The 12,558-nt window shown below is 36.3% G+C and overlaps 1 protein-coding gene across 1 annotated transcript in view; it reads right to left on the bottom strand.

The window, feature by feature from the left end:
* Positions 1 to 12,558, bottom strand: part of THOC2 (THO complex 2) — a 175,998-nt gene that overhangs the window by 59,139 nt on the left and 104,301 nt on the right. The window contains exons 9-12 of the mRNA XM_037822774.1: positions 6,287 to 6,379; positions 3,471 to 3,626; positions 2,686 to 2,858; positions 1,270 to 1,465 (exon numbers count right to left, since the gene is read on the bottom strand). Of these exons, the coding sequence (XP_037678702.1) occupies positions 1,270 to 1,465; positions 2,686 to 2,858; positions 3,471 to 3,626; positions 6,287 to 6,379 (618 nt within the window). The remainder of the gene's footprint in view (positions 1 to 1,269; positions 1,466 to 2,685; positions 2,859 to 3,470; positions 3,627 to 6,286; positions 6,380 to 12,558) is intronic.

Raw genomic sequence — 12,558 nt, 5'->3', positions numbered from 1 at the left:
GCGTAAGAAATCTTCTGTCTGTCCATGCCTTAGTCTCACAAACCACATTCCTCAGATCCCTCGATTCCCTAAGATTCCTCTTCTCTATCAACATAGAGCGCGGCCACAACCTGACCAACTGTAGATTTGTACAGACTCTTTAAACAGTTTGGCAATTACTCATATGACCCAGCAATCTCATTCCTGGGGAGACAAAAATATATGCCCCCCAAAAGACTTGTACAATATTTATAGCCACTTATATTTATAATAGTCCCCAACTAGACACAATCCAAATGTCTACCAACCACTGAATGGACAAACAAACTGTGCTACATCTATATAATGAAATATTACTCAGTAACACAAAGGAACTAACTACTGACACATGCAACAGCTTGGATGAATCTCAAAAGCACTATGTTAAGTGGAATAAGCCAGACACAGAAGAGTACATACTATATATTCCATTCATCTTAAGTTCTAGAACAACCAAAACAACAATAACAGGAAACAAACCAAGGACTGCCAGGAACCAGAAATGGAGGGAGGGAATTAACTATACAAGGAATCTTTTAGGGGGTGATGAAAATATTGAGGTGATGGACATACAACTGTATACATTTTTCAAAACTCAAATTGTACACTTAAAAATGGTGAAGTTTTTGTATATAAATTATACCTCAATGATGATTTTAGAAACAAAATAAAAACAGCATACATGGTTACTCTTGGGGGTGATAGTAACTGAAAAGGAGTGCAAGGGAAACTCTGGGGTGCTGGTCCTATTTCTTGATCTGGATGGTGGGCACAAGAGTGTTTACTTTGTGAAAAGTTGTTGAGCTATACAATTATGATTTTTGTACTTTTCTGAGTACATACTTTATTTCAAGCAAAAATAAAAGAATGGATCCTCAACAGTCTGAGGTTGAAGGGACCTCATACAAATGATGATGATTCAAAACTGCAACCAAGACAAAAATAACTGATGACAAGAAAAGCAAGGGAAAAGAATACTAAGTTACCACTAATTATAAGTGGATTAAAAACAGGTTACTTGTCCAAAACATACTTTCCTATGTGGGGGTGCTTAACTTGCTAGATTATGAGCTAAATTTGCGTTATATATTTGATTAGGACACAATGACTTTCCTGAAACCTTACTCGATATAAGCTTTTAAGTTAGGTTCACTCCACTGTTATTTCTAGAGATACACATTAACACAAATATACTCACAACACTTTCATTTCAAAATTTTGTTTTCTGCTTTGAAGAAAAATCTTACTAACCTCCTTCATAAATGACTTGCCTATGCGCACCACTTTTGCGAATAAAATGGGATCATGAGAAAGGTGAGGACCAAGGTAACAGAACATATTGAATACATCTCTCTTCAAATCTTCAAAGCTCTCTGCTTGTTTTGGTGCTCTCTTGTTTTGCAAAGCATTAACAGGTGAGCCTTTAGCACCTTTAGGAATGCCAACTCTATAAAAAGAAGTAAAAGTTATATACACTGTACAATACCTAGCATTATAAGTTAACAGTCATCTTAATTAGTAAGGAAAACCTTTCTTGTTCATATTAGCTTTCTATATTTCAATTCTGCCTAACTCTTTATACCAAATAATTCTCAACCAGCAGAAAAACACAAAAATAATATTCATTAAGAAAAACCATGACTCAAAGAGTATGTCAAATTAACTGCTTAAGAAAAGGAAACCAGAGAAATGCAGATTTCAATAACATTTAACATATATCACATGGATTTGTTTTTAGTTAAACTTGGCCAGTATCGGGAATTTGGATATGGGAATGGGGAACAAGGAATGAACCTCAGAGACATTGGAAGATGAAACAAAAAATGTGGATATAACAATACTGATTCCAGTCAAACATTTCTCAATCTGGGTTCCACTACTAGACTGAGTATGAGGGAGGTGGGGGTAGGGAAGGTAAGCAGTGTAATGGAAAAGGGTATCACACTAAAAAGGACAGCATGCCCAGAGTTCTCATTTGCTGAGCAGGTGTCCCACTGTGGAGTCACAGGGGCCACTCTCTGAGAAGAAGCCTTCTCAGTCCACAGCCCAGGTGGCACTGAAGGCAGCAGCCAGCAGCTATACACGAGTCACAAGGCTGGGGTTTTTGAGGCAGGCCCCGATCTGTGGGGCTGAAGCCAGAGCTGCTGCCAATACTGCTCCTAAGTATCCTGTAAGTAGGCTGAGGGCTAGAGGACTGGTTTACACAGTAACTAGGGATGAGAGGCTGACTAGCAATTTCCAGAACAGCAGCCTATATGCCAGGAGAGAGAAGGCAAGCAGAGAGGCAATGTCCTCACTCAGAGCCACTCAACCCGGATAGAAGAAAATCACACTAAGTAAAAATCTCAGGAATTATCTGTCCCCCAAGAGAAGAGAAACAGTTAAAAGTAGAATGGATTTTCACTCTCAATGGAGAAACCCAACCTAGAAGTCTAATTTGTAGTTTTTAAGACTACATTTCAGCACACAAGCTAGAACACCTGGTCTAGACAATAGGAGACAAGTTACTGACTAATATGTATCAGACTGATCCTCTATGAATATTTCTTAGTTTTAGATAAAATGTACTAAAATATATTCTTGGTTTGAGAGAAGATAAATATGCAGACTTTTTGTAGTACTAAATTATTTCTACCTCAATGATTAGTAAAGTATACAGCAACATACCTGCGGTAGAGAGGCTCAATAGTTATGTGAATGAGCTTGCAAATAGCAAGGGCTATTAGCTTATGTGAAGCTGCATAGCATGGAGGCATCTGATCCATAATGTTCTGTGCATGCTGCCAATCACCAATCTTTAACAAGGCTTCTAACAAACCAAGTTTTTGATTGTCAGGTGGCTAAAAATCAATAATCACAGGAAACATACTTAGGATACAGACACCAAGAAATCTTAATACCTTGACAAAGAATTGAGCTAAACAATACAACAACATACATCAATAATTAAAGCTGCCATTCATGGGAACTCAAGTCTTTTCCCAAAAATACAATCAAGCCTTATACTAGAAAAAAAACAACAGTATCTGCTTTTTACTTAGCAAACACAAAAGTGACTGTTTATAGACTGGATTATATTAAGTTCTACTTAATGGCATTTCACAGCAGTGAGCTAGAACTCATTCATCTTTGAGAATCCCTTTAGAACCTGAGGAACATTAATACACAAAACACAAATATGTGTACCCAATACATTTGGTACCTAGTGATCTTACTAAAATTTTGAAATTAAATTTTTATATAAGAAAAATATACACAGCCTCTTTGGGTAAGGTGCCAATCAGATTAAAAACAAAACCACTTTTGCAAATTAGTATTACAAAAACCAGGTTTCGTCACAATCAAAACTCTTTAAAAACTTATACTAACACAAGTTCATTGACTACTAAAACTTAAATTTCTAATCCTAAATCCAGAAGATAAAGTTAATTTTACTAGAATGCATTATATACCTTCTCTACTTTCTCCTCTTCTTTTTCCTTTTCTTTCTCTTGCTCATCAATTTTTTCAGAAGACAACACAACCATTGTAAGTTTTCTAACAATTTGCTTAGCTTCCACAATTTCTCTCTTGTGTTCATCCATAATGGAATTATCAGCTGGAAGAAGCTAAAAGTGGTTCATTAAAATTCCATGTAACAGCTAATACCAACTACTTGCTCATATAAAAAGCAGACACAATTCACAATTGATAAAACTGTAAATATGAAATCTAGCCTATTCATGGCGATGATTTCCCTTCTAAGTAAGTTCTCAGTTGTTTTCTTGTTATTTGAGAGTTGGTTAAGTAACTGAATTTTTTAAAAATCAGGTAGTAGTTTGAAATTTCACATCTTCCATCCTTGGGTGGTCTTAATATAATACTAGAATAGTAATGCTTACCATTGATTTACTAGTTTACCCAAGAAAATATGCCCTTTCCCTAAAAAATATTACAGATTTCCCTTTTAAAGGCCAAACTCTAAATTAAATAAATTATTGCATATGGATCCAGTTCGGGAGAGCTGAGTTACTGAATTATACAAAGGAGTAAATCTGATTCCTCTAAGCAAAAAAAAAAAAAAAAAAAAAAACTCAATTAGAAAATTATTAACACCTTGAAATTTAAATCATAAACTGGTTTCTAGTTTATTACAAAAGAGAAAGTACTATGTCTGTAGTCATTCCTGCATTATGACAAAGGCTCAAGTGTCCGAAGTAGAGCCATCTTACATGAGTGGAAGATGGTTAATGTAGACACTTCATAAAGTAACACTGGTATGAAAAATAAAGCCAACAAACCATTATTTAGCAGTTTCTCCTAGGCAATATGGTAAGCAATAAAAGAAACGCTTCTGCTCCCTAGAAATGCATAATATATTTCAGTAGGTTAAGTCTAATGCAAATTAAACCATAAGAAAATAATAAGGAAATGTAGTGAAATATTAAACTGCATATTGCAGCCTCTGTCCCATCAGTTATAAAGGAGGAAGAGGGGAGAGAAAAGTCACTAGGGAATGGTGCAAGGAAGTAAGCAAGACTTTTTCTCCTTCTTTATGCTCTCCACTGGCAAGCAAACCCACTGGTTGTGCTTTACAAATATGCCTGGTTTAGGTCATCTTTTACCTGGACTACAGCAACTGCCTCTAAAATCTCTCACTATAATAGAACTGTATGCTGCTTCTGGTACTTCTCTCAATTTCTAGTTTTGTATACTTTGAAGCTATGTTATTAGGAGCATATATATTTAGAACTGTTGTATCTTCCTAGTAAACAGAACTTTCTATTATTAAGTGACCTTACTTATATCTTTTTGCCATAAATCTATTTCTTCTAATAATAATTTCCCTTGAATATTTTTCCCTCCCTTTTACATCTGACTTTTCTCTATCCTTAGATTTTAGCTTTGTCTCACGTAAACCACAAACAGGTTTTCTAAAATTCCATCTCACAGTCTTTGGCACCTTAACAAGACAACTTAGTCCACTTAGATTTACTGTTAAACTCAAATATATCAGTAATAAATCCATCATCATTTTTGTACTTTCTATTTGTCCTATAACCTGCCTCTAAATTCATACCTCGGTCTTCAAATTCCCTTTTTTGACCAGTTTTCCATATTGCCAGTTTGGACATCTTTAATGCTTCTCCATTTGCAACAAGAAAAAAACTTCAAACTCCTTACTACAACACCTAAGGACCTTCACAAACCAGGCCCAACCTACTTCTCCATTCTCATCTGCCCCACATACTGTAGGCTACAACTACTCTGAACTTCCTGATGTCCACTCCCCAAGTAGATAATGAAACCCTTTCAAATCTCCTGCCTTTTTACTCAGCTCATTCTACTTAGAAAGCCTCCCACCATTTAAGCCTGGTTAACTGCTACTCAACTATGAAGATCCCAGTTCAAAATCACTAGTTTGGAAAAGTCTTTCAAAATCACCCCAGGCAGAGATGGTCACTCCCTACTCTGAACTTCCATAGCACTTTGTACATAGCTCCAATACAGCATTTATTATTATCTCCCTTCCTAGACTATGTGACTGCAAGGTACAGAATAAGTTTTAATGATAGGCAGAGAAGTTAGAAAGTGACTTGAAAAGCAGTGACTTTGATGTCAGCTTTGGACAAGTTCAAAGATATCTTAATTCAAAACATAAAAATACAAGAATCTCCAAACTACAAACCTAGTTGTTGTTTTTTTTTTTTTTTTCCAAACTGACAGGTTAAATTCCTAAACTAGAGGTTCTCTATCAAAATCACATACACATTCTCCTAGATCCAATATCCAGCAATAAAAACACTATACCAGTCATTTATTACTCCATAAAAACACAAAAGTGTTCCTTAAAATATATATTGAAATAAAAATATACTGACAGAGTACCTCATTCACCCTGAATACCTATATATAACATTTCTGGGAGAAGAAGAGATAAGTATCTAGGTAATCTCATATTTCCTGCAATTTTTTGTATAACAAAGAAGTCTAAAATCAAATTGGTTAGATCTTGGCCTCTCTCTTCACAGGGTATGTCTTGATGGCAATTAAGAATGTGAACTTCAGATTCAACTTCAAACTCTGTAGGGATGGCCAGAGGTGTTTCACTTTCACAGTTTGTTGAAGAAAGGACTTAAATTCATTCCATTTATAAAAAGTAAACACAAAACAACAATATATATCAGTGCTTCAAAAATTAAGACTTGAGAACCAAGAACCAACCTTGGATTATTAATATATAGCTGCCTACTCTTTCCCACCTGAGATGGGAGCCCACTTGACTTACATGTACATATAGATCGTCTAAATCAATAAGATTAAATTGTAGAAGTACTGCTGCAACTCTGTATAAAGATGATGGAGTCTCTCCATTTGGCTCCTTAAAAATCAAAAAAAGTTTCTGTTTAGTGCATAAAATGCAACAACAAAAATCACACCCCCTAACTTCCAATAATTAACAATTAACAATTAGATCAAAAATCTCTATGCCATGAATACACTTCACTGCTCTTCCTGATCATACCTAACATCTGAATTCAGGACAAAGATTATTGTCAGCATTCCTTTTCACATTGGAACATCTCTTCAATGAACACAAGGAAAACAGTTTCAAGAATGGTCACGTTTTACATGGTAATGTTTGAATAAAATCTGACAATTAAATAGAATAAGTGATGCTTTATACTGCATAATATTTAGCCTGGTTTTCTGTTTATGTGTGTGTTTTCTTAACTTGTTTTTCAAGTAGTTCTCACAGTAGAGATACAGATAGACAAGACTGACAAATGTGAAGTGCAGAACCATCTGTGTTTGCTTTATACTTTTCTCTTTCTACTTTTATTTCTTGGGTTTTATTTTAAGGATATCTGCTTGTCAGCTAATTCTTCCTTGAAAACAGGTGTCTATACGTATTACAGATGGATAAATCAACGTTTTAAAAATACACAACACAGCAGCAAGGGCAAAGTAAATACCAGACTGGCCCTGAAGATCCTACATAGAAACATAAGAAGCTTTGAATGCTATGAATTTTAAGACTTTACACTGGTTTTTAAACTGCCGGATTCAAATGAATAGATGGGTGAAGTGAGGATAACTGGCAAATACTAGATGGCCAAGTGCAAATAAAAAGTAAACAGTGACAATACATTGTGCTCTGATTCTACATAATACAGAAAATGAGACCACTGGAGGTAAAGCATCTCTCACAATTGTGATGAATATTATGCACATAAAATACGAAAGTAACCAAAGAAATATATATCACATAAAGAAAGCATTATACTTCATTTTAATTTTTAAAAGAGAAAAAACAAATTTTCAATTTACCATGTTTATTAATTCTAAATGTTTATAAAGAGTTACTCAGTATCAAAATCCTTTCCCTTAAAAACAAAGGGTAGTCAATCTCAAACCAAACCCACAAGAAGGTATTTAACAGCCTCTCCTCCATTACCTAACCTGAATCCACCAAAATTGCTCTCATCATTAAACAGTCACAAGAAGCCCCAGACTCTCAGGTCACATGTCATGTCCCACACTCTGATCCCCATGTTTCTCTACACAATCCTTGTTCTGTCCTATCCCACCTTTCCCCATTCTTGAAACCTTTACATGGAATCCTCTGGAATTCAGAGTAAATAATCAGCAAAACCCCCTATTCCTGAGCATCTCCTCTAAATGTTCCTTCCCCCTCTTACTCAAACAGAGGGGGGCTCTCCCTGAGACCACTCCTATTGTAACTCAATCAAATGATGACTATTTTCCCCCAGCCTCCTCACAATACTAGGCCTGGAGGTGGGGTAGAGGTCTTTGCCTTTTATTGTTGCTTTAAGACTGTTCTCCCATCAAGCCTCCTAAAGCCCTCCCAGCTTAGAATTTTAAATTATTCACTATCCCCTTACTGTTGCTGAGATCTAGTTTCACTCCATTGTGACCAAAAAAGATAACTCTGCATGATGTCAATCCTTTTAAAATTTTCTGAGACTTGTTTCATGGCCTAACATACACTATATACTGCAGAATGTTCCTTGAGAAGAATGTGCCTTCTGCTGTTACTGGGTGGAATGCTCTGTATACATCTGTTAGGTATAACTGGTTTACAGTGTTTTTCAAATGCTCTATTTTCCTTATTGATCTTTTGTCTACTTGTACGATCTATTGCTGAAAGTGGATATGGGAAGGTCCAACTATTATTGTAGAACTGCCTATTTCTCCGTTCAATTCTGTCATATATTTTGGGTCTCAATTGTTCAATGCGTATGGTTAAAATTGTTATATCTTCTTGATGGACTGACCCTTTTATCAACGTATAATGTCCTCCTTTGTCTCTTGTAACAATTTTTTGTCTTAGACTTCAAGAAAATATTTTTTTTCTGATATTAGTACAGCCACCCCATCTCTCTTGTGGTTACTATTTGCATGAAATCTTTTCCCAACCTTCACTCTCAACCTACTTGTGTACTTGGATATAAAGTCAGTCTCTTGTAGAAAGCACATAATTGGATCATGTTTTTTATCCATTCTGCTAATCTCTGCCTTTTAAATGGGGAGTTTAATCCACTTATATTTAAAGTTATTACTGATAAGGACTTCGGCCATTTTTTGTATTTATTTTCTGAATGTCATATTTTTTTCTTCTTCATTTCTTCCATTACTAGCTTCTTTTTGTTTAACTGATTTTTGTAGTGCTCCATTTTGATTCCATTCTCATTTTCTTTTCTCTTAATTTCTTAATGGCTCCTCAGGGATTACAATTAACATCTTAAACTTATAACAACCTAGTTTGAATACCAATGTATGTTCAATAGTATACAAAACTCTGCTCCTAGACTTCTCCATCCTTCCTCATTTCTATTGTTATTGTCACAAATTAAATTTTTATACACCGTGTGCCCATTAACATATTTGTAATTATTTACTCATTTTTTAAATCATATAGAAAAAAATACAATATTGGCTTTTCTATTTACCATGTTCTTTATTTCTTTATATGGCTTCAAGTTACTGCCTACTGTCCTTTCATTTAGCATTTCCTGTAGGGCACATCTACAAGTGACAAACTCCCTCAGTTTCTGTTTACCTCAGACTTTTTAAATTTCTCCTTCATTTCTGAAGGATAGTTTTGCTGGATATGGAACTCTTGGCTGATAGTTTTTATTTTCTTTCAGAACTTTGAAATATGCAATCCCACTGCCTTCTGGCCTCCATGGTTTCTCAAGAGAAATAAGCTGTTAATCTTATTGAGAATGTATATGATGAATTGCTTCTCTCTTGCTGCTTTCAAGAATCTCTGTCTTTGTCTTGTGATAATTTGACTAGAATGTGTTTCAGTGTAGATCTTTGAGTTACTACTGCTTAGAATTTGTTGAGCTTCTTGGAACTCTTTGAAGTCAATGGAAGTTTACAACCATTTATTTCTTCAAATATTCTTTCTGCCCTATTCTCTCTCACCTCTCTCTCTGGGACTCTCATTATGCATTAGTTGGTACAAGTCATGGGTGTCCAAGAGCTCTTTTTGGCTGTTCATTTTTCTTCAGTCTTTTCTATCTACTCCAAAGACTGGAGAATCTTAACTGATCTGTCATTAAGTTCACTGATTCATTATTGTACCTGCCCCAATCTGCTGCTGAACCCCTCTAGTGAACTTTTCATTTCAGTTATTTTACTCTTCAACTCCAAAATTTCTACTTGGTTCCTTTTCATAATTTCTATGTCTTTATTGATACTGTATATTTGGTAAGACATTATCCCCTTTGTTTTCTCTATTTCATTGTTTCCTTTAGTTCTCTGAGCATATTGAAGACAGCTGACTTAAAGTCTCTGCCTAGTAAGTCCAATGCCTGCGCTTCTTCAGGGACAGTTTCTATTAATTTCTTTTTTTCCTGTGAACAAGCCATAATTAGTTTCCTTACATGCACATTTTTGTGGACATTTCGAACGTTATAACATGGCAACTCTGGAAATCATATCCCCTCCCCCATCCCAAGGTTTGTTGTTGCTGTTTATTGTGGGTTCTAGTTGTTTGCTTGTTTAGTGACTTTTCTAAAATATACTTGTAAAGTCAACATTCTCTGTCATGTGTGGCAACTGAAGTCTATGTTCTGTAAGTTTAGTAGCCAGCTAGTGGTTTTGACAGCTTCCTTAAATGCCTGGAGGAAAAAAAATGAAAAAGAGGGAAAAAAGGAAAATAAATATTCTATGTCTTTGCAGATTGACTCTGTTTGGGGGCACTCCTTTAATGCTTAGCCAGGATGTTTACAACTCTGCCTTAGCCTTAACTTTCTTCTTGTGCAGAGCCTGAAGGCAGTCAGATATGAAAACTCTCAGGTCTTCTCCCAGCATGCAATCAACCATAGGCATGTATGTGGCCTCAATTCCCAGTATACAACAGAACTTTTAAAAGCCCTTATTCCCCCTCCTATCTTCTTTCCCAACTTCTTCCTTCCCAGGCTTTTCAATCTGTCTACTGCTTGACCCATTGTCCTTGCCCAAGCTGCAGACAATAATCAAACCTTTAAATGCTTCCAGTAAAAGCTTTCCAGGAATCCATCCCAGTCCTGGGGTCCCTTGCACTGGTCCTTCAGGGAGTAGTCAGACAGGTTAAAACCCACAATTACAATTCTTTGAGACCAATTCTTAGCTCTCTCTGTCACTAGCAACCTGTACCAGGATTCTGGCCTTCTGTTCTCACAGCCACCATTGATATGGGGGAGGGGAATGGTAGGCTGGCAATTGTAAAACACCACAGCACACTTTTACTGCGAATCAGCAGTTTCTTTCTTCACCATGCCTTTCCCTGGTTGTTGTAAGTTTTTCCTTAGGTTACAGAGTTCTGCAAAAGTCAAACCTGACAGTTTTTTCCAGCTCACTAGCTGCTTTTGTGGAGAGATGGAGCCCTGGAATACCCTATTCCACCATTTTTTATGATGTCCTATTGTTACCATTTATAGACCCTTGGATCACTGCCCTTCATTTTGCAAATGATTTTAGTTTCTGATATCACTCTTTCTAACTCTACTCCTTCCTTAATTTTTGGAGATTTTTATATACATTTAGGTGATCCTTCCATCATGTTGGCCTCTCAGTTCCTCTCCTCTACCCTATCTCAGTCACTCACTCCATATCCTAAATCTTAATGTTACCAATAGCTATAACCCTCCATAATGCTTATTTCATGTATATTACTCTTAAACATCACTGCTGATGCCTCCATCTCATTCTTTATAGTGCCCTGAATTCAACAATCCTTCTACCCACCACCAGGATCTCCAATTTACTGATCCTTCCGTTATTCACCCTCCCACACTCCCCGTGATAGCTTCACTTCTGTCTTTACCCAGTTCAAATTCGAGCTGATTTTCATTTTAATCACTCTCTCGTATATAACCTCAACTCTTCTGCCCCCTTCTTCCATTGTCATACTCACCTGACAAAAACATCCTGATTAAACTGATCTCTTGTCCTATTCCACACCTATATTCAGGAAGCTGAACATGGCAGGATAAAAGCAAACAACTTGGCTGATTTGTCTTACTCTAAGTTCCTATTAACCAATCTCAAGGGGGCCCTTCATGTTTCTGGCCAATCAAAGTCTATTTATCTCATTCATTCACTTTCCCACTGTCCTACACGACTATTTCCCACCTCCTCCCTAAACTCCAATACTTCCTCTCCCATCCTCTGTCTTAGCTGATGACCTTGCTTTCCACTTCAGTGAGAGAATTAGAGCAATCAAAAGGACTCCTACAAACTCCCACCATGACATCTACCCTCCTACCAACAACTGTAACCATATATGCTGTCTTTCCACCTCTTATAGATGAACTCTCCATCCTATTTAAAGTCAATAATTCCACTTACGCAATAAACTCCATTCTCTCTATCCTACTCAAAAACACTGCTAAAATAATTCTCCTTTCCTGCATCAGCAGTTTCCTCCATTTCTGCTTAGTAATTCCCATCAGCATACAAACATGTTCTCTCTCCCATCTTAACAGTCTTTCTTCCCCTACCAGCTTCCACTTGTATCTCTGCAACCCTTTGTAACAACTCCTTATTAGAATTAGCTATTCTCTTTTTCTCCAATTACACTCTTCCCATTCTCTCAATTAACTCCAACTCTACCAAAATGGCTAGTTTTGACCTCCCTGCTGATAAATCCAATGGTCAATTTTCAGTCATTTTATATGACCTATCAGAGATATTTAATGCAGTTATCACTCCTTCCTTCATTCAGCTTTCAAGATGCCACATTCTCTTTTCCTTGTACCTTACATGTTGTTCCTCCTCGAACTTCTTTGCTGATTCCTCTTCTTCTCTCAGACCCCTTAACAGTGGAGTGTCCCAGGCCTCAATTGTTGGTTTTATTCTCTTGTCTCTCCATATCCATCTCTTGGTGATCCCATCTAGTATCGTAACTTTAAATACCATCTACATGTTTGTGTTTTTTTTTTACCATCTATATGCTTTTGACAACCATATTTTTTTTTTTATTTCTAGTCCAGTCCTTTCTCCTGAATACCAGATGCATATACCCAACTATTCACTCAACATGTC

Source organism: Choloepus didactylus, chromosome Y (assembly GCF_015220235.1).
Source record: "Choloepus didactylus isolate mChoDid1 chromosome Y, mChoDid1.pri, whole genome shotgun sequence".
Classification (NCBI taxonomy): domain Eukaryota; kingdom Metazoa; phylum Chordata; class Mammalia; order Pilosa; family Megalonychidae; genus Choloepus; species Choloepus didactylus.
Note: the sequence above shows the minus strand (reverse complement) of the source record. Positions and strands in the feature narration are given on the sequence as shown.